The sequence below is a fragment of the Microcaecilia unicolor genome, chromosome 11, assembly GCF_901765095.1.
Source record: "Microcaecilia unicolor chromosome 11, aMicUni1.1, whole genome shotgun sequence".
Lineage (NCBI taxonomy): Eukaryota > Metazoa > Chordata > Amphibia > Gymnophiona > Siphonopidae > Microcaecilia > Microcaecilia unicolor.
This window is the reverse complement of record NC_044041.1, coordinates 76,129,223-76,152,196: the sequence shown is the minus strand read 5'-3', so window position 1 is coordinate 76,152,196 and position 22,974 is coordinate 76,129,223. Positions and strand designations below refer to the sequence as shown.

At 45.5% G+C, this 22,974-nt stretch overlaps 1 protein-coding gene across 3 annotated transcripts in view; it reads right to left on the bottom strand.

Moving 5' to 3' along the window:
• Positions 1-336: 336 nt before the first annotated feature.
• Positions 337-22,974, bottom strand: part of LOC115480561 (retinal homeobox protein Rx1-like) — a 118,289-nt gene continuing 95,651 nt past the window's right edge. For all 3 annotated transcript variants that reach the window (XM_030219326.1, XM_030219325.1, XM_030219327.1), the window contains 3 exons: positions 18,474-18,723; positions 8,915-9,013; positions 337-897 (listed from right to left, as the gene is read on the bottom strand). In XM_030219326.1, the coding sequence (XP_030075186.1) occupies positions 877-897; positions 8,915-9,013; positions 18,474-18,650 (297 nt within the window). In that variant the 5' untranslated portion in view covers positions 18,651-18,723 and the 3' untranslated portion in view covers positions 337-876. The remainder of the gene's footprint in view (positions 898-8,914; positions 9,014-18,473; positions 18,724-22,974) is intronic.

Genomic DNA, 22,974 nt, shown 5'->3' with positions numbered 1-22,974 from the left:
AGTATAAGGAAACTTGGTTCAAATTCACTTTCATCATGTTTTTGCACTCCTTGAATCGCAGTCACGGTTCCTTTGCAGACTGTGCAGGATGAAGGTGTGGCTAAAATGAGCTTTGAGAGACCCCCCTTGTTCTGGTACCTCCCACTGCAGTGATGAGTACCTGCCCTACACAATCGACTCTAAAATCTAAACACCTGTGAACAAAGCGACTGAAAGCAATATAAAAAAACACAACCACATCAAAGGTTATAGAATTTACATTTATTTGAATTTCTTTATATATATGGTCAGTTGTGTTTCTTTAATCATTCTTTGTTTGTTTTTATTAAGCAAGGTTTATGTGTGCAGTTACAATAACGGATACTGAACATATGGCATGAGGTCTTTTTTTTAAGCATGATTTAACAGAGATATAATGATATCCAACCTTGTGATTTCAAGAAAGCATAAGGTACAAACAACGAGATGACACGGTGGAAGGACTAATCGGCAGCTGGGTCTGTCTCTGGCAGGCTGCAAGGCGTAACAAACATGCAGATGCTCAGGCACTTTGGTGTGTCTGCAGGCTGTGCATTCCTTGTATTGATCAGGTCACTGTTTGGTGGGGGAGCACCATCCGGAAACACCAGGGAGATGTAAGAAGTTGGATGTATGGGCAACAGCCAAGCTCATGATGGCAGCTTTTGGATTACTGCAAGATGTGGCTGGATAGGAGTGATACCCCACATTCTGTGACTTGCACCTGGGATATATCCTTGGCATCTGGACAGAAAAACTGGGCAGACCGGATGGGTCAACTGGTCTTTTAGATGTCATATATTGATGGCACTCTTTGGAAGTGATGTAATGATGGCATCTGACTTGGATAATTCTTCTCTATTGTTTGCGTTCTTCCTCCTGCCAATGGGAAGGAAAGAGATGTCAAGGCAATGCACACATCTTTGAAGACTAAGCCCTTGGCCCTCTGCTCTAAGCCCAAAGAAAGCTGAAGGAGGTGCAAATGTTACACAAAATATTTATCATTCAGAAAACTGTTCACTGAGGAGTAGCCTAATGGTTAGTGCAGTGGGCTGAGAACCTGCAGGGCTGAATTTGATGCTCCTTGTGACTGTGGGCAAGGCACTTAACCCTCTGTTGCCCTGATACAAAACAGATTTTGAGCCCACTAGGGACAGTGAAAGAACCTGCGTGTTAATATGTAAACTGTTTTGATTGCACCACAGAAAGGTGTTATATCAAGAATCTGTTAAAGAAACATAAAATTAAAATTTTGCATTGTATCCTGAACGAGGGAAGTAAGCAGCACTACAAAGATCAGTATTCAGTGAGAGGTTACCCTAGTTCTGGCCAGATATTCAGCAGGACTTCACCAGATCTTGCTGCTGAATATCTGCTCAGTGGTGCAGCACAGGCTGAGCTAGAAACTAACCGGGTTCCACTGATATTCAGGGCCAGCTAGTTATCCAGGCAAGTTGGACAGGATAAAAGGTTGGATTAATTTGCCTGCCAGCTATAACATCTCTGATTATTCCTTATAACCCTGTTCGCCTTTTGTGTTCTTCTACTCAAAATCAGTTGACCACTCCTGCTGTAGCTCACTCCAGACTTCAAAGTACTTGCCAGTCTGCTGTCTTTTCTCTTAGCCCAACTCTTTGGAACTCGTTGCCGTTCTCTCTTCGTACGGAATGGTCCTACCTACATTTCAGACTTGCGCTGAAGACTTATTTGTTCACTATTGAATTTGTCAAAGATGGAGGTTATGTTTTACAAAGTGGCGGTAAGCCCAACACGGGCTTACCGTTCACTAGAAAGGAAGTACCGTCAGCCTACCGCAGAAGCCCAGTGGTAGTTCCCACCCCCCCAGGGTGAGTCATATCCAGTGATACAAATTTTTTTTATTTTTGTAGCGCCCGTGTCTACCCAGCGGAAATTGGAAAGTGCTGCACGCTGCCTGTTTACCACTGGATTAGCGTGGAAGCCCTTCCCGTCACCTCGATGGGTGTCGGTAAGGCTCCCCACCAAAATGGCCATGCGGCCGCACGGCCATTTCCTGAAAAAAAGAAAGACCTACCTTTTACCCGCTGCAGTAAAAGGGGGCCTTGGCACGCGCCAAAAACATGTGCCAATGCCAGTGCAGGCCCCCTTTTGCTGCAGCTTGGTAAAGGGGGCCCCAAAAGTTTGGGTGATCTTTTGGATTCAGGTTTGATAATGTAAAATCAGGTATATCAAGTTGTGAATACTTCTTTTTTTTTTTCAACTTTGACTTCAGGGGCGTAGCCAGACAACAGATTTTGGGTGGGCCTAGGCAAGAAGTGGGTGGGCACCAAGTGTTCTCCCCTTCACCCACCATCAAAAAAAACTCTCAGTTGGTGGGAAAACGCTTCTTTCCACCTTAGCAGTCTGCAGCAGGCATGCGCTGAAAGCTGAGCATGTGCAGGTGCTGGTATCCTGGAGAATAGCGATTTCATTACCATCAGGGGGAAGTCTTCTGCTGGCGGAGCTTGGGATCCCCACCTGCTACCGCTAATACGTGTGCTGCTGTTGGGTGGGCCTGAGCCCTAATTGGGTGGGCCCCGCCCCCCAGGCCCACCTGTGGCTACGCCACTGAAGTAAGTTGAAGTCAAGGTTTCCTGCTTAAGATTTCAGGACAGTTGTGCAAAGTTTAATTTTGATGAAAATATACTACTGCAGTTCATTGTATTTGGGTATCTCATCATTTGGTCTTCAGACTTTGCAGCTTATTCAGAATGTTGTGGCCAAACTGATAACTAGAGTTTCTAAATCTGTTCATATTAGTCCTGTAATTGAAAACACTCCATAGAGTGCAGTTTAAAATCCCATCACTAATTCATCTGAGAATCTTTAATTGTTTATTTGGACTTTGCTCACACCTTTTCAGTAGTAGCTCAAGGTGAGTTACATTCAGGTATGCTGGGTATTTCCCTGTCCCTGGAGGTCTAACAATCTAAAGGGTCCTTTTCCTAAGGTGCGCTAAAAAAATGGGCTGCGCTAGTGTAGGCGCATGTTTTGGGCGCACGCAGATCCATTTTTCAGCGCGCCTGTAAAAAATGCCTTTTTAAAATTTTGGCTGAAAATGGACGTGCGGCAAAATTACCTGGTGGTAATTGGGCAGCGCCACGTGCTGCCTGGTTACTGCCAGGTTAGCGTGGGAGCCGTTACTGCTACATCAATGGATGACGGTAAGTGCTCCCCCCTGCATGGTCACGTGATAAGTTCAATCTTACTGCATGGCCATTTCTGTTTTCAGCCTTTTTACCTACTGTAGTAAAAAGAGCTCAGAGAGTGGGAAAAACACCCTCGCTACTAGTGCAGGGCACTTTTAACCATAGTTTAGTAAAAGGGCCCTTAAATACCAAAGCCTGGACAGGACCCGGCATTGACTATCCAGGAATAATGGTGGCCGTGGGCAGGAAAATGCTCACCATCACCAGCTGAATAATTTTTTGGAAGCTTTTTCTGCATAAAGCACAGGATACAGTGTGTTTGCTCTCAGTTTGGTATGGATTGTATGACTGCTTGTTTTAATCTCTTTTAGGTATGTTTTTATTGTAATCTGTTTTGGTCTAAGTGAAATTTAAATGATTAAAAATAAATAAATAAATAAATAAATATGTTGATAGGCTCATATTTCTCCCTTCCTGTCTGGTGTAGTCTTTCATTTTATTTTTTTGTTTGTTTTCATGTAACCCGCTCAGAATGGTGGATGGCATGGGATATAATTAAAAAAAAATTGGAAAAGGAACAAAACTGTGAAGACATTTGTGACAATAGACTGCCTGGCTCAATTCCCTGCAGAATTTTAAAACCACATGGAATGATGAGGGGAAAGAGGTGGAATTTGTGAAACACAAAATGGAAAATAGTAAATGTTTATTAATTCACCCATAGTCCACAATGAGTATTGCCATTTTCTATCTTTCATCCAAAATTCATGGAGTGGCCTAGTGGTTAGAGCACCAGTCTTGTAATCCAGAGGTAGCTGGTTCAAATCCCACTGCTGTTCCTTGCACACCTGGAGTATTGTGTCCAGTTTTGGAGGCCGTATCTTGCTAAGGATGTAAAAGAATTGAAGCAGTGCAAAGAAAAGCTACAAAAATGGTATGGGATTTGCATTACAAGACGTATGAGGAGAGACTTGCACATCTGAACATGTATACCCTGGAGGAGAGGAGAAACAGGGATGATATGATACAGACGTTCAAATATTTGAAAGGTATAAATCCGCGAACGAACCTTTTCCGGAGATGGGAAGGCAGTAAAACGAGAGGACATGAAATGAGATTGAAGGGGGGGGGGGGCAGACTCAAGAAAAATGTCAGGAAGTATTTTTTCACGGAGAGAGTGGTGGATACTTGGAATGCCCTCCCGCAGGAGGTGGTGGAGATGAAAACGGTAACGGAATTAAAAAATGCGTGTCTCTTTCTATCAGGTGTTCAGTGCTGCGTGCGTCTGGTAGCGCTATACAAATGCTAATAATAATAATAAACATAAAGGAATCCTTCGGAAGGAATGGATCCTCAGAAGCTTAGCTGAGATTGGGTGGCAGAGCCGGTGGGGGGAGGCGGGGCTGGTGGTTGGGAGGTGGGCCTTGTTCTGGGCAGACTTCTACGGTCTGTGCCCTGAAAATGGCAGAAACAAATCAAGGTTAGGTACAGTGGTGGAAATAAGTATTTGATCCCTTGCTGATTTTGTAAGTTTGCCCACTGACAAAGACATGAGCAGCCCATAATTGAAGGGTAGGTTATTGGTAACAGTGAGAGATAGCACATCACAAATTAAATCCGGAAAATCACATTGTGGAAAGTATATGAATTTATTTGCATTCTGCAGAGGGAAATAAGTATTTGATCCCCCACCAACCAGTAAGAGATCTGGCCCCTACAGACCAGGTAGATGCTCCAAATCAACTCGTTACCTGCATGACAGACAGCTGTCGGCAATGGTCACCTGTATGAAAGACACCTGTCCACAGACTCAGTGAATCAGTCAGACTCTAACCTCTACAAAATGGCCAAGAGCAAGGAGCTGTCTAAGGATGTCAGGGACAAGATCATACACCTGCACAAGGCTGGAATGGGCTACAAAACCATCAGTAAGACGCTGGGCGAGAAGGAGACAACTGTTGGTGCCATAGTAAGAAAATGGAAGAAGTACAAAATGACTGTCAATCGACAAAGATCTGGGGCTCCACGCAAAATCTCACCTCGTGGGGTATCCTTGATCATGAGGAAGGTTAGAAATCAGCCTACAACTACAAGGGGGGAACTTGTCAATGATCTCAAGGCAGCTGGGACCACTGTCACCACGAAAACCATTGGTAACACATTACGACATAACGGATTGCAATCCTGCAGTGCCCGCAAGGTCCCCCTGCTCCGGAAGGCACATGTGACGGCCCGTCTGAAGTTTGCCAGTGAACACCTGGATGATGCCGAGAGTGATTGGGAGAAGGTGCTGTGGTCAGATGAGACAAAAATTGAGCTCTTTGGCATGAACTCAACTCGCCGTGTTTGGAGGAAGAGAAATGCTGCCTATGACCCAAAGAACACCGTCCCCACTGTCAAGCATGGAGGTGGAAATGTTATGTTTTGGGGGTGTTTCTCTGCTAAGGGCACAGGACTACTTCACCGCATCAATGGGAGAATGGATGGGGCCATGTACCGTACAATTCTGAGTGACAACCTCCTTCCCTCCGCCAGGGCCTTAAAAATGGGTCGTGGCTGGGTCTTCCAGCACGACAATGACCCAAAACATACAGCCAAGGCAACAAAGGAGTGGCTCAGGAAGAAGCACATTAGGGTCATGGAGTGGCCTAGCCAGTCACCAGACCTTAATCCCATTGAAAACTTATGGAGGGAGCTGAAGCTGCGAGTTGCCAAGCGACAGCCCAGAACTCTTAATGATTTAGAGATGATCTGCAAAGAGGAGCGGACCAAAATTCCTCCTGACATGTGTGCAAACCTCATCATCAACTACAGAAGACGTCTGACCGCTGTGCTTGCCAACAAGGGTTTTGCCACCAAGTATTAGGTCTTGTTTGCCAGAGGGATTAAATACTTATTTCCCTCTGCAGAATGCAAATAAATTCATATACTTTCCACAATGTGATTTTCCGGATTTAATTTGTGATGTGCTATCTCTCACTGTTACCAATAACCTACCCTTCAATTATGGGCTGCTCATGTCTTTGTCAGTGGGCAAACTTACAAAATCAGCAAGGGATCAAATACTTATTTCCACCACTGTATACACATAAAGTAGCACATATGAGTTTAAATTGTTGGGCAGACTAGATGGACCGTGCAGGTCTTTTTCTGCCATCATCACTATGTTACTATGTTAATCTTGGGCAAGTCACTTAACCCTCCATTGCCTCAGGTACAAACTTAGATTGTGAGCCCTCCTGGGACAGAGAAATATCCAGTGTATCTGAATGTAACTCACCTTGAACTACTACTGAAAAAAAAAGGTGTGAGCAAAATCTAAATAAACAAATTATTTAGAGGGTGAGAAATTCTGTGCAGGTGTTAATTTTTTCTCCAGAATTCTATTTCTATAACCTCTGATCAATAGGGACCCTGCAGCTGCCTGTGCTCCCTCCCTGTAACAAATTAGAGGGGGAACAGAGGACAGAAGAGTCAGTCATACAGTGTCCAAGCTTAGAGGGGACTCTAAGGCCAGAGTCTAGAAATGTTAAGTAGTAGTAGTAGTAGTAGTAGACGGAATAGGCCAGAAGGAGTGGCGGAGTAGCATAATGGTTAGAGCACTGGGCTGACAACCAGGAAAGCACAATTTGAATCCTGTCGCTGCTCTTTGTGATCTTGGACAAGTAAATTAGGAGTCCTTTTTACTAAGCTGCGGTAAAAGCGTCAGCACGTGTTTTGATGCGCACTGAGGCCTCCTTTTACTGCAGCAGGTAAAAGGCTGTCTTTTTTTCTCAAAAAGAAATGGCCATGTGGTAAGTGAACCACTTGCCGCGCAGCCGTTTCAGGGGGAAGCACTTACCGCCACCCACTGAGGTAAGGGCTCCCGCGCTAACTCAACAGTAACCGAGAAGTGTGCGGCACTGCCTGATTACCACTGGGTAAGCACTGGCACTACAAAAATAGAAAATATTTTTGTAGTGCCGGAAATGGTGTTTGCTGGGGGGTGGGAAATACCACCAGAGTCCTGTGGCAGTTCTGGATTGGTGTGCAGCAAGCCTGTTGCCACTTGCCAACCCTGTTGCAAAAGGGCCCCTTCAGGCTGGATTCAGTAAATGGCGCTAAAAATTTGGTGATAAAAAAACTGGTGCTGAACGGTATTCTATAAAGGGTGCTCCGGGATGGTGATCTTTATAGAATAGCACGCAGCGCCTGGATCCGCGCTTAACTTTGGGCGCAAGGATCTATACCAACTGAAACCGGGTGAAACCCTGGCGTGCAAGCTGGGCATGGATCTGCACTATCTTATAACACTGCGCACGTTTTAAGAGCACGCCCCTGGCCCACCCATGCCCCATCCATCCTTATGCTCCCTTTGCAGATCCAGGCAGAAACACTTTGGCGCTATTCTATAAATGGGTGTGCAAGTGTGCTTTCACACAGATCTGCTATTTCTGCCCTGTTTCAGTGCTTTATATCTGTGAGAATGCTTTTTCATGCCAAAGATTCGCTACGCACCTAACGACAAGTAGATAAGTACATAAGCATCACCATGCTGGGACAGACCAAGGGTCCATCGAGCCCAGCACCCTGTCACCGACAGCGGTCAAAAGAACAAGCAATTTGTCCCGCCCATCCTAGAAATACTGCGTTATTTCCTCATCCATTCAATAACGTTCTATGGCTTTTTCCTCCAGGAAGCCGTCCAACCCTTTTTAGAAGTCCGCTAAGTTAACTGCCTTAACCACCTTTTCCGGCAGCGAATTCCAGAGTTTAACTACGCGTTAAGTGAAGATACATTTCCTCCGATTCATTTTAGATTTACCACACTGCAGCTTCATCACATGCCCCCTTGTCCTAGTATTTTTGGAAAGCGTAAACAGACGCTCAACATCGACCCGTTCCGTTCCACTCATTATCTTATAGACCTCTATCATATATAGAATGCGGGGGTTAATTCTCCATTGCCTCAGGTACAAATTAGTGACATAGTTATCAATGTTAAGATGTGTTTATTTTACCACTAACTTGTGCTATTTTTACTAATAACTAGGATTAACAGTAAAATAACACATCATAACAGTAGCCCATATTAGTGACTTCCTCCCTTAGGGGCCCTTTTAAAAGGGGCCCTGCAGCCATTTGCCACGTGCCAGGGCCCATTTTACCGCAGCAGGTTAAAAAGCCAAAAAAAGAACTGGCCATGCGGTAAGTTTGCATTTGCTTGGGGGGGGGGGGGGAACACTTACCGCTACCCATTGAGGTGGCGGTATGGGCTCCCATGCTAACCTGGTGGTAACTGGGAAGCGCATGATGCTGCCCATTTGCCAACGGGTAACACCCTGCAAAAATATTTTTTTAATATTTCCACTAGCAATGGAAATGGTGCATGCTGGGGGTGGAACTACAGCCGACACCTGCATTGAGCCTGTGGTGGTTCCAGGTTGCCACATGACAACCCTTTAGTAAAAGGGCCGCTTAGATTACAAGCCCACCGGGGACAGGGAAATACTTACTGAATATGAATGCAACTTGCTTTGAGCTACTGAAAAAGGTGCAAGCAAAATCTAAATAAATAAAGATGGTAGAAGGGCAATGGAAAGTAAGGAAACTCCAAAATTTAAAAGAGAATCATAACGTGAAAATGACCTCCCTGAAAATGGGATGTTAATACTGCAGAACAGCTACATCACAGGCAGCAGCGACACACACAGACAGATACCAGGCTTTCCCAGTCAATTTACTCTCACCTTTGTGCCCCAATGTCCGTTGATAGGTGAGCCTGAAATCTCAGGTCTGGTCCAGTCCAGTTCACAGAACAAAGTGTTTGGCACTGACTGATCTTCTTTCTGGGTGGGAAAGTGACACAAACACAGTTCTTTAATCACTAAGGGGCCGATGCACAAATTAAGACTGGTTCTTCTTGCCAGTTTAGCATTCATTTTATTCAGCGAGTGATGCACAAAGGGGTTCTGAATTGATCTTACTGTTCATGATAGCAGTCAATAATAATCCAATGCAAATGTATTACAACAAGCTGATTAGTATTAAAATGAGCATTCCGAACGATGAACAGCTATTGCGAGCAATGCACAGAAAGAAGCGCCTACCTTTAACATGCAAATTTTTATGGGTGATCTGGAGCTGTTGTAGCATGATGGCGACTTTTCAGCAGAGCAGTCTGCTGTCATACTGTAATAGTATTTGCACATGTGTGTTAAATATGCCACGTGCGTATGTCTCACACAGAACAGCACTGTGGAAAAGTTGTCATGGAACAAAAAAAAAGGCTGAAGCACTTTGTGGAGGCATGTCCATGGCACCCGCAGTTGGAATAAAAAGCTTGTAATAGAAGTGAATTTTAAAGATTGTTTTTCAACTCTGCCTTGACCGACAAGTGCACAAGGGGTCTTTATTTTTGATTAGAAGTAATTCTGCTTAAAAATGATTGTTTAACTTTGATTGTGTGAAAATAAGTTGGAATGTAGAAGATAAGACACAGCTCTAACTAATTTGGTATGTGAAGGGAGAGGTGGAGCCTGTTTCGAGTTCAGACTGGCCACCTGAACTGAGAAACATGTGACCACATTCCTACAGTGTGGCTTGTTTACCAAAACAGAGAAATTCTTAAGCATTCTGTAATTTTCCTTAGCTCTGAACATGAGTTCTAAGTCTATTAAAAAGGGGGGCCTTTTACAGTGAAGCTGGAAGCTCATCTATGGGTGGACGCATTGCATAGAACCAGACTCCTGGTCAAACTCTGACTTTGCTGAAAAAGGGGCTTCTCTCAGCTGATATAAAAAGCCTAAATGATGCAAGAACCAGTGATGAATGTATGTATATTATAGTGTAATATTGTTTCTTTTCCTGGTCTAAAAACTCCTAGCATTGCTTGGATGTAGGGACCAGTGATGTAATGATTGTTTATTGGTATTGTTTCTTTTCAGTTATAATCATTGTATATAGCTTAATCATTGTATATATATATATATACATCATTGTGTATTTTAGATTTTATAACCTCTAATAAAAGTCTCATTTACCTAATACGAATCCAAAAGAATCCACAGTAATTATTGAATAGTTTGTGTCAGTGAAGCAGGCTGTAAAACCAGGGCAGGACAAAGCTACACATGGCTTTCATACATGCAGTGGCGTTCTGACTCTAGCTGACACCCGGGGCGGATCGCCGATGCGACCCCCCCCCCCGGCGAAATGACACCTCTTCCCCCCCCAGGTAAATGACACCCCCCCTGGGTACATGCCGCTGGGGGGGGGTGCCGCGGCGCACGCCTGTTGCCCTGTCTCCGAGTTCGCAATTCACATGTGTTCACTGCTCCCTCTGAGTCTGCCCCGGAACAGGAAGTAACCTGTTCCGGGGCAGACTCAGAGGGAGCAGTGAACACATGCAAATTGTGAACTCGGAGACAGGGCAACAGGCGCGCGCCACGGCACCCCCCCAGCGGCATACACCCGGGGCAGACCGCCCCCACCGCCCCCCCTTGGTACGCCACTACATACATGCACATATAAACAATAATTCCCCCTCCCCCCGGGGTGTGACATTTGTCGTGGAACCCTACAAAAAGAAACTGTAAAAAAGTTGTCATGGACCTAAAAAAAAAACGGCTGAAGCACGTTGTGAAGGTGCGTCCATGGCACATGCATTGTAGCTTTTTTTTTCATGGGCATGCATACAGCAACGACGCTTAGCTAGTGACTGTTCTAAGCATGTAAAGCATGCACTGGGTGCTTTCCCTACTGAGCTGCTCGCTGAAATTGCGTGCAGCTTATTTGCATGTGATTTTCTTTGAGCATCACTTGCTATTTCGAAATCAGTAGTTTCAACCATGGATCTAAACGCACGCAGATTTTAACAGTGACTTTTGAGCATCGGTCCCTTAGTACAGGAGGTGGACTCTAAGGACAGGATAAAGCTTTCTTGCTGTCTCCAGTCAGAAGGAGCTCTTTGTGTTCATGGGATTTGAAGTTCTGTTTTTGACAACAGGAGACAAGAAGAAACCACAGCAGAATGGATTTCTTCTCTTTGCCTTGGTGATCCTATGTGTCCTGTAATTTAAACCGCTATGCAGTGCAGCAACAGTCTTCCAGGGATCATGCTTTCTGGCATTTATATATTAATTTGTGTCATGTACTGTGAGCTAAAGCTGAAATTCCTTTATTCTTAGGAAAGGGGTAATGATTCCTTGGGTGCTTTAAGGTGCATTAACTTTTTTTTATTTTCCACCTTGGATCTGTATGGTTAGTTCCATGTAGATATTTACAGAGTGGGTTGGAAGAGCACTTTGGCACTGTGCATGCAGTCCCTAGCATCACAAATTGCCACATTAACTGAGATTCCAGAAGTACAGAGATGGACAGATGGACAGCTAGACAGGCAGCCTGTGTCTGCTTCCTGAGCTATGTGGAAGCTTCCATGCTAAACAACCATAAAATTGATATTAGATTATTTTATTTAAAGGAAATGCTGTTTTAATTTTCTGAAATGGCTCCTTCAGTTTCTGCAGCTGCCACCTGCAAGTAATAAAATACAGTGAAATTGAAAGAAGAAATAGGAATGAATGTTATTGCTAAGGGGAGATAGTGTTGTTTGGATTACATGAGCTTCTCTGGGATTCCCAGCTCTTATACTAACTCTGTGTGTATCCTTCAACATGTCTCTCTGTGTCTTAACAGATAGATTTCCATCCTTGAGGTGGCTGCCTATTTTAATAAATACATATCTATTTATATATCCCACTAGTAAAAAAAGGCCCATTTCTGACACAAATGAAACAGGCGCTAGCAAGGTTTTCCTTGGAGTGTGTATGTTTGATAGAGTGTGTGTGAGAGTGACTGTGTGAGAGAGAGAGAGTGAATGTGCGAGTGTGTGTGTGTGACAGAGAGAGAGTGAGACTGGGTGCGAGTGTGTCTGTGAGAGAGAGAGTGTGTGTGTGAGAATGAGAGTGTGTGCCATGGGCCCTCCCTCCCTCCCTTCCTCCCAGTTCCAGGGTCCCCCTCCCTCCGAGTTCCAGGGTCATCCCCCTCGCTCCCTCTGAGTTTCAGGGTCGTCCCCCCTCCCTCCCTCCGAGTTCCAGAGTCATTGTCCCCTCCCTCCCTCCCTCCCTCCGAGTTCCAGGGTCGTCCCCTCCCTCCGAGTTCCAGGGTCGTCCCCTCCCTCTGCGTTCCAGGGTTGTCCGTCCCCTCCCTCCGAGTTCCAGGTTCGTCCACTACCTCCCTCCGAGTTCCAGGGTCGTGCGTATGCCTTGTAGCGCTATAGAAATGATAAATAGTAGTAGTAGTAGTCCCCTCCCTCCCTCCAAGTTCCAGGGTTGTCCCCCCTCCCTCCCTCACTCCGAGTTCCAGGATCATCCCCTCCCTCCTTCCCTCTGAGTTCCAGGGTCGTCCTCCCCCTCCCTCCCTCCGTCCCTCCCAGCTCCAGGGTTATTCCCTCCCTCCCTCCGAGTTCCAGGGTCATCCCCCCCCTCCAAGTTCCAGGGTCATCCCCCCTTCCTCCCTCTGACTTCCAGGGTTGTCCCCCCCTCCCTCCGAGTTCCAGGGTCATCACCTCCCTCCAAGATCCAGGGGACCGAGTTTCAGGTTCCCCCCTCCCTCCCTCCCTCCCTCTCTCCAAGTTTCAGGGTCCCCCTCACTCCCTCTCTCCGAGTTTCAGGGGACCAAGTTTCAGGTTCCCCCCTCCCTCTGAGTTTCAGGGTCCTTCTCCCTCCCTCTCCCCAAGTTTCAGGGTCCCCCTCCCTCCCTCCCTCCCTCCGAGTTCCAGGATCACCCCCTCCCTCCCAGTTCCAGGGTCATCATCCCTCCCTTCCTTCCTCCCTCCCTCCCTTCCAGTTCCAGCACCCCTCCCTCCGAATTTTAGAAGTCATCTTCACTTACCAAGTCAGGGTTACGGCGGCCGTCAGCAGCAGTAAAAGGCGTGCAGGCTCGGCCCTTCTCTCTCAGCTCTGGTCCCGCCTTCATTTCCTGTTTCCGCAAGGGCTCCAGAGCTGAGAGAGAGAGAGAGAAGAGCCGAGCCTGCACGCCTTTTACCGCTGCTACTGGCCGCCGTAAACCCGATAAGTGAAGATGACTTTTAAAATTTGGAGGGAGGGGGCCTGGAACTGGAAGGGAGGGAGGGAGGAAGGGAGGGACGACGACACCCTCATGCGTGTGAAATCGCGTCTCATTGCCTGGCAACTGTCACATCCGTCACTCCCTCCGGCTGCTCCTCTGCGGGAGGTGGGAGCCGGTGTCCATTGCGGCGAGGGCTGGCCTTCTTGAGGCCGCGGCGGAGAGCCAGGGCTCGCCGTGGTGATGGCCACCCAGTCCGGGGCCGAGGCCATAGGCCGTAGGCCGGTGATCGCGGCTTCCGGGGCCTCGATCGCCGGCTATGAGGTCCGTGCTTGCACCAGTGGAGAGAATGGCGCCGAGACGCAGTGGACGGCGTCTCCTCCACTTTCAGGCGCGGGAATCCGAAGCTCCGCCTTAGAGGAGATAGATTGGGAGGCCGATGCTGTAGTCCCGCCTGGGAGGTCGGACAGAACCAATCAGAAGGATTTCGTCAGTAACTGGGTTCCGATTGGCCGGCCATGTCGGCTGGGGCTGGGCGGTTGAATGCTGACAGTATTTAAGGAGCGGGCCTGAGACAGGACATTGCTTCAGGTTCTGTTTCCCGAGGCCAGTCTCCGTGTGTTCTAGTTTCCAGTTTGCTTTCCTTGCGCTCCTGGTTTTGACCTTTGCATTGTTCCTGGACTTCTCTGCTAGCCGCCTGCCTTGACCTATTGCCTGTTTCGACTACGCTGTGAGCTGCCTGCCCTGACCTGTTGCCTGTTTTGGACTCCTCTGTTTTCCACCTGCCCTCTTGGCTCCTGGTTCCAGTATTGGGTCAGTTTGTCAACCCCGCGGTTCCGGAAGTCCCGTTGGCCGCCCGCAGCTGGGGGCTCAACCCTCGGTGAACGGCGGTCGCCGCGGGTGAAGACTTGGGGTTGCACAGCTGTCCTCTGAGGTCCTTCGGGGCCTTGCGGGACCTAAGGGCTCACCTTCCTTTCAGACAAGACAGCAACTCTGCAGTGTTCCCTTCCAGTGATTGGTCACTGCTGTTTGTGACAAACCCAAAAGTGCGTGACGTCATTTCAGGAGATGGATACAGCAGGAGCACGAACCCGTCAAAGCTTCACTTTTACGGAGTCAGCTTCAGAACGTTGGAGGTGCTTTTTATTATATAGGATATGTTCACTCAAAGCAATGTTTTTCCACATTTTTTAAAAATCTTATATGGGCTGGATGCCAGGACTGCTCTAATTGGTGGTTTGGTGGGTCATTGTCTTGCCCACCCCTCTGTTCTCCTCTCCCTTATAATAATTTGTAATGCAGACTCCTTTCCACCCCTCTCCCCAGCCTGGGCTGTGTGCTGGAAGGAGCAGAACACAAGAGAGCTGTAGTGAGCACCTGACAGGCCTGGCAAAGTGGTTGCAGTTCCCTTCCGACAATATCTCCATCAAACCCGTCAGCAAGTCCAAAAAGGAACATTCAGTCGGCACCCCCTAGGTCTCGAATAATCTGTGTCCATTTTAGGCACATTTCTTCTGAGAGTGTGTTCACGAGAGGCAGAAGGAGGGGGAACAGAAACCCCCTCATTAACTTAATCATAATCTGTCCTTCTCTCCCCTCCGGTGGCATTGGCCTGTGGGTTTGCCTTGCACCAAGGCCTCCTTTCACCGCTGCCGGTAAAAGGGCTTTTAAAAAAAATGGGAATGGCAGTGAGGTAAGTGTAACACTTGCTGTGCGGTCATTTCCGGAAGGAACCCTTACCGCCTCCTAATTAGGAAGCGGTAAGGGTTCCCATGGTAACCAGGCAGCACACAGCATTTAGCACCAAGTTAGCTTTTATATAGATGCACACATGTTTTGTAATTTTACCTGTTTATTTATTTATTTATATGTGACTGGTTAAACCTTCTACTGATTTATTTTTATGTTGTTTATCTTAGTTCTTTATGCCCCTGATACAGCCTGTACTATTGGCGAAACATGGCCATGTTGGACATCTGACTGAGAACCCTGGGAGCATTATTACGACTTATTAAAGACCGCATTTTCTTCAGCAAGGTCTGCTTCTTGTCTTTTATTCCATGGTGGATATTGTGGACTGGTTGCCTTCTTGGTTTCTCACCCCTGCTCAACTTGTGCACCAGGATTTACATCAGATTAGTCGCAGGAATCAATGCTATGCTCTATTATATAAAGAGCCCTCATCCCGAACACCCTTTATAGAATAGCACTGAATTTTCCCAGGGCCTAATTTTCCCCTAATTTATTGGCTCTGGCCCAATGTGTGTAAAAATAAAAATGAATCATAGATTCAATGGCAGTGTGAATGGGAAAGTAGAAGGGGGAAGAAGCTGGGATGGTTTAGCACAGGCCTTGACAAATTGTATTTGAAGTTAGGAGCAGCACTTTACCAAAAACCGTGCAACTGATGTGGCCACATAAGGTGCCAATATTATTCCCAGCCCACTGTGTCCTTTCATTGGCCATAGTGAAGCGGGTGGGGCACAAGGCACAATTATAGCTTGGCATGGTCCTGCTTTGTAGCCAAGTCTAAAGGAAGGGAGTAGGGGAGGATCAATTAAATTCCAATGAATTAAAAGGTGAATGACCATACTTAAAGTAGTATTTATTAACAGACCAAAGAATAATGATGATAAAAATGTCCTAAAACCAATAAAATACAAAAACAGATTACCTGATTCAATTACATACGGAAAATAAGTTTGCAATACACATGAAAATGTTGCCAGAGTTGACACAGATCTGTGTTTCGGTGATAAACGTCTGCCTCAGGAGTCACAGGATCTAACCACTACTGTGTCTGACTTGAGTATAAGTAACTATTGTCAATGAATCAGAATGTGTTAAGCAAAACGGCAGAACAATCTGCAACCACTTCAAGGGTTAACAAACAGCCAGGCTGTGTGCTCCTAAAGCCAGCCATCTGAGACCTCTCTCACAATACCGCCTACTCCCCCTCAAAAAGAAGTTCTACACAGGTTGTTTAGGGCCTGAGTTACTAAAGACTATTTTCCCACTCTGTATTTATAGGAAAAGAAAGCTTAGCCTTTAATGTGATACAGCACAGTGCCAGCAGAAGCCAATGGCCTCTCCAGCTTCCACATCTATACTGACAGAAGTATGCTGATGACCCCTGCACCCTGCCCTAATCAAGTCTCTCTCTCTCTCTCTCTCTCTCTCTCTCGTTCTCCTGGACCCGTACCCCTAACAAGTCATCCACCCCTTTCAGATCCCTCAGCAAGTCACCCTGCACCACTCCCCATCTCCCTGTCACACCACCTCCCAGGCAAGCCAACAGCTGTTGCAGAAAGAAATACGGTATGTATCTTGCATCTGCTGCATCTCTTGCTAGTTGTAATCTGCAAAAACTCATTGGACAATCCAACACTGCATGGCTTAAAGATAACGAGATCCTCAACAGATCCAAGGCATGTGTCATCTTTCTTTCTTTTGCAACAGCAGCAGCACAAAAGGCCAGATGCCAGGGTTCAATTTTTAAGCACCCTGATGATATGACACCTGGTATTTGTCAAACTCTGGTTTAGGAGGACATGATGACACAAATGAAGATTATCACCACTGGGCTGGAAAATCACTAGCTCGGATCACAATCCCAACCCTCCTGGAATATTTGCCATTCAGCATGATAACCCTAAAACATGAAGACATCTTGATTCATGCATGGAAAATAGTCCTGCAGGTCTGAACTGAAACCTGTTCTAGGTATGAGTGGGAATGTTCTTCGCATACTGCCCTGCTCTGCCCAGGAGCCCTGCTCTCTATGCTGCTGCAGTCCAGGCAGTTGAACTTCTGTGCTGGTACTTCCAATGCTTCCTCTTCCCCTGTGGTGCAATGAGGCCTTTGAACCATGCTCTCTGTAGCACTAAACGTGCACAGTTCAAACACAGATGGACAAACTGCACAGGAGCAGGGGTACAGCCAGGGATTCTGGTGCCCCGCTACGAACAGATCTGCACTGCCACCCCTCTCCCCTGGAGCTGCCATTTCTGTCTCATACCACTCCTCCCCTCTCAGAGCTACAGCCACGGCAACTACCACCATCCTGCCTCCATTGTTCATGGTGTGAAAAGGAATTCTGGTACAAGTCTTGCGAGTCGAGACATGCACTGGAGTTTCTTCCTGTGCTATACAACTTAAAACAAAAGAGTTGCTGCATGGTGCAAACAGTGCCAATGCAACAATGGTAAGAGCAATGCTCAGGGAAACTTTTGACTCTTCCAAAAGTTGGAACGCCCAAGCCGTACTTATTGTGTTGTGCTGGCCCTGCATAGGAGGAGGAAGCAGTGGATAGTGCTACACCAGGAAGAAGCAGAAGTTACTAGTGCTCTGTCTCCTGGACTTCCCAGTGGAGGAAGTAGAGCTGAGGCAGGGCCAATGCAGGGGAGGGGGGCTCTTGGAGAGGAAGAGTGGCCCAATGGTTAGTGCAGCAGGCCTTGATCCTGGCAACCTGAGTTCAATTCCCACTACAGCTGCTCATGACCTTGGGCAAGTCACCTAACCCTCCATTGCCCCAGGTACAAAAACTTAGGTTGTGAGCCCTCAAGAGACAGAGAAAGTACCTGCATATGAGTACAGTGCAGCCATACATCTAGTAGCACTAAAGAAATGATTAGTAGTAGTAGCACTGTCACAGAAAGCCCCAAGACTGCCCAGAACTGAAGGAGTCACCACCCTGAGTAGCAGCATGTTTAAGCTCTGGCCCTGGCAGGAGGGAGGTTAATAAGGTAAATGAGCCAAAACTCAGAGACTGGGTGCTGGGAAAGGGGTGAGTGGAAATTTCTTTATTTGAAAATAAGGGTCAAACCACCAAATTGTAAGTGATACATTATATTAGTTCAATTAAAATGATCTTTGGCAAGTTTTTGAGAGCTATCCTGTCCATCAGGATGGTGAAGAGAGAATGCAGTTACACCAGGTTTAAATAGTACAAATTCATCCAGTTCTTAGGCTATCTGCGTTTGTAAGTAAAGATTAATGAATAGGAGTGGGGAGATAGATAGTAACACTTTACAGTTCACTAATAATGGATGAGAAAACCAATGTCTATTCAGTTCTTTTGTGTTAGTCTCAGAGTGATCATTCTAATTTCAAAGATTTTTCTCTTTAATTTAGACCCCCGCATTATCAACAGTTTAAGTGGAAATAGGCCCAGTTCCAACCCTAGCCCTACGGTCTACTCTCCATATAACTCCACATTCCACACAGGACTTCTTGGCTCACCTGCACCCTGATCTCAGGTAGATTAACCTTCATGGCGAGCTTCTCCCGGCTGTAGACATCAGGGTAGTGAGACCTCTCGAAAGCCCTCTCCAGTTCGTGGAGCTGGTAGGTGGTAAATGTGGTATGGTTCCTCTGATGTTTCCTCTTGGGCCGCTCTTCCTCGGCTGTGCCAGTCATGAGGTATCAGTGCCCACACATGTCCTCAGCTCATCCAGCTCCCTCTCACATTTACTAACAAACATGGTGATACCTGAACAAAGAACAAAATTTACACATGCTTAATATAATGCCATTGACACCCATGGTATAGAAGAGTCATTTACAATAAATATAGCAGTTAACCAGAGGGTGAGCAGGAAAAGCGGCAGCTGGGAGGTGGAAGGGGATATGAAGGGAGAAAGGAAACTGCAGGGACCTGAAAGCTCGTGAGCTGTTACTTGAACACGGTAGTTCAGATACCTCGGTCTTAACTGCTTTTTAAAATTTGGCATGTGAGGATTCAGTACAGATAATAAATTAAGGAATTCTAGAGTTGGGGAGCTAAGAAAGCAAAGCTTGGGGTTCCTAGATATCTCTAGAAAGCTACAGAAGGGGGAGACAAAGCTAGCAGTGATGCGTGGGAAGATTGAAGGGAGTGTGACTAGGCATTTTGAGATTACCAGAGTTGCTAGGTACAGAGCAATGCCTGTGTGAAATACTTGGTGAACTAGCACCAAGGTCTTAAATTTCAGTTGAGCTGAGACAAGGAGCCAATGCTGCTTTTTCAGGAGCAGAGACACATGGTAAAGGGTCATGTTCATGTTTATTAAAACTCTTGATATCCCGCCATTACTGAATACAGGTCATAGCAGCTCACAATAAAACAATCATAACATTTTTAGAAAAGAACACCAGATAAAAATAGGAAAGATATAGACCAGGTGTACAACAAGACATGAATACCTACAAACCGTAATCCACACTCCTTACCCTGACCATTGAAACAATGCAGATCCATTGGTTCACAAGGGGAAAAAACACTATTAAGAAGGACTTGAATTTAAAGAAACACCGAAGGCAAATTCAAAAGAATGTGCTTTTAAGAGGGCCTTAAATTTAGGAAAAGATCATTCAGACCTGAGATATGGTGGTAGGTTACTCCAAAGGAACAGAGATAAATAGAAAAAAGCAGAACTAAGATTGGACTTGTAGTGAGCTAGTTTTGGAGAAGGAAATACCAGACGATTAGAAACAAGAGAACGCAATGGAAGAGAAGGTGTACAGAAGAAAGATAAGATGGAAAACTGAGGTGAAGAGCCTGTAGGTAAGGCACAAAACCTTAAACCAACATCTAAAGTGAACAGGTAGCCAATGCAGATGAACAAAGAGAGGGGTGAAGTGATCCCAACATTTTGCTTTACAAAGAAATCATGCGGTGGAATTATGGAGCGTTTGGATGACGGAGGAGACAGGAGGAAATTCCACAACAGATTGTGTTGCAATAATCAATTTGAGATATTACGAAAGCATGAATAAGGATATGAAGAGTGGGGAAGTTCAAAAACTGGCTGAAAAAGCGGATTCGCAAATCCAGTAAAACCTCTTTTAATAATCTGAGATACTTGATGGTCAAAAGAAAGCCTAGAATCAAAGAAAACTCCAAGGTAACAAAATGGAGAAATTTGAATATCAACCAGGTTAAGAGGTACAGAAGGGGTGGAAAGTGAACCAGTGATCCAGCAGGCTATGGTTTTTAAGGGGTTAAGAATCATAATGTGATGGGTAAGCCAGTTTGAGAAAGATCGCAGACATGCCCGTAACGGTGACAGATCAGAGGTAAAAGGTGAAACTGGGTAAATTAAAAATATATATCATCATAAATGAAAAATGTTGTGTTGCAATCTTGTATGAGAAGGGCTAAAGGACTGAGAAAAATATTGAACAATAGTGGAGACAAAATAGATCCCTGAAGGACATCACAGTTCAAAGGTACAGTGGAGGAGACCAATGAAAAGGTAGAAACTGCAAAACATCTATTGGAGAGAGAAGATGAAAACTAACTAAGAACAGAACCTGTTATACCAATAGATAGAAGACAAACCAAGAGAAAAGAGTGATTAACCAAGTCAAAAGCAGCAGAAAGATCCAGAGATACAAGAAACACAACATTACCAGAATCTAAGGAAGAATGTTATTCACTGTTTAACACAGTCACAGTGGTTTCAGTGCTATGAGTAGTATGGAACCCTGTTTGGTGAGGGTGCAAGATAAAGTGCTGGTCAATAAATTAAAGCAATTAATCAAAGACAACTTGTTCGGTGATCTTTGAAAAGTTGAAATAAGATGATAATGCCCAGGAAGATGGGGATCAAGAGAAGAATTCTTAAGAATAGGAACTATTGCTTTCTTCCATGGTAATGGAACAGAACCAGTTGAAAGACTTAGACTGACCATATGAAATATTAAAGGAAGACGTCCATGCTTAGGTATCTCTATCCAGCTTGAATAGAGAGGGTCTAATAAAGAAATAATGAGGTGCATAGTAGATAGAATGATAGACAACTAAGTCAGTGAAGGAGCAGTCAAGGAGGACCAAGTGGCAGAATTAGTCGTACTGGTAGGTGAAGCTGAATAGGAAGACAAAGGTGGAAAAACAGGTGATATATCACCTTTCTGTGGTACAACCAAAGCAGTTAACATTTTTAATATGCAGGCACTTTCTCTGTCCCTAGTAGACTCACAATCTAAGTTTTTGTACCTGGGCAATGGAGGGCTAAGTGACTTGCCTAGAATCACAAGAAGCCATAGAGGGATTTGAACCCTTCTCCCCATCTATACTAACCATTAGGATCCTCCTCCACTGCACAAGAAATGAGCATTTTGAAGAAGTTTGACTGTGGTAGACTGGATGAGTTGAAGTTGTTTAATAGAGCTGAGAGGGAGGCCATGATAAAGAGCATTGCAATAGTCAATATGGGAGATAACAAGAGTGAAGATGGGTGTCATTGGATGGGGAGAGGGCAGGAAGGACTTGACTGAATGAATTTGGTATAGGGCAAAAAAGGATGAGCAGATGAGGGAGGTGGTCTGTGGTTTAAAGGAGAGTCTGGTATCTAGAAAGGCACCCAATACATGCACCTTGTCCTGAAAAGGCAAGGTGAAACTATTCATTAGTGGGGGAGAGCGAGAGAGCACATAGGTAAGGGAAGTGTATGGCCTCGCATTTTGCAGAATTAAGGAAGGGGCCATTAGCCATTAATCAATCAGCCACTGCCTAAAAACATATATAACTCCTCCATATATATTCAGAACTGTCCTACTATATCTGCTTCTTATACTATCATGTCTCTTATTATAATGTTACCCAAGATCCTTCTGTACCAATAATTGTATATTTTCTAACTGTATTTCCACTTATCACGATGTATTGTAAGCCACATTGAGCCTGCAAAGAGGTGGGAAAATGTGGGATACAAATGCAATAAATAAATAAATAAATAAATAAAAAGGTGGCTGAAGTGGACTGATATGCAATGAAGAAGAAGGAATTTGGATGTCATTGACACAGCAGTAGGGATTGCAGCCAAAAGACTGGATGAGCAAAGGAAAGGATGCTGAGATGATGTTAAGGGCTAAAAGAGAGTCCTAAGGAACTCCATAAAAAGACTGGATAGGGTGCATAAAAAGATGTCCTACTGGAGACCTGTTCTGAGATAGGAAGAAAACCATCACAATACAGTATTGCATATGCCAAGATCCTATGGAGGGGCATTTTAAATATATCTAAATCCAACTTTGGACGTTTTGCTGAAAATGTCCCAAAATCAAGTGGTGAACATGGCCATGATAGGACTGTGATAACAGGATGAGTTATATCATGATAGGACTAGTTATATCACAATAGGTCTTCTTATATGACAGGACTAGTTCTGTCACAGTAGTACTAGCTAAGTCACGATAGTACTAGTTATACCATGATATAACTAGTTGTGCCACAATGAGGGGCATAATCGAACGTCGCCAGCGAAATAGATTACCGGCGATCTATTTTGGCGGCGGTGCAACAGCTGGCCGGAACCGTATTATCGAAAAAAATGGCCGGCCATCTTTTTTTCGATAATACGGTTTAGCCCGGCCAAATGCCAGAGTTCGCTGGGTTTGAGATCGCCGGTTTTGTTTTTCAGCAATAATGGAAAAAAATGCCGGCGATCTCAAACCCGGCGAAATCCAAGGCATTTGGTCATGAGAGGAGCCAGTATTTGTAGTGCACTGGTCCCCCTGACATGCCAGGACAGCAACCGCGCACCCTAGGGGGCACTTCTAAAAATTAAAAAAATATATACAAATACCTCCCAGGTGCATAGCTCCCTTACCTTGGGTGCTGAGCCCCCCAAATCCCCCCCCCCCCAAAACCCACTCCCCACAACTGTACACCACTACCATAGCCCTTATGGGTGAAGGGGGGCACCTACATGTGGGTACAGTGGGTTTTGGGGGGGGGTTGGAGGGCTCAACACCACCA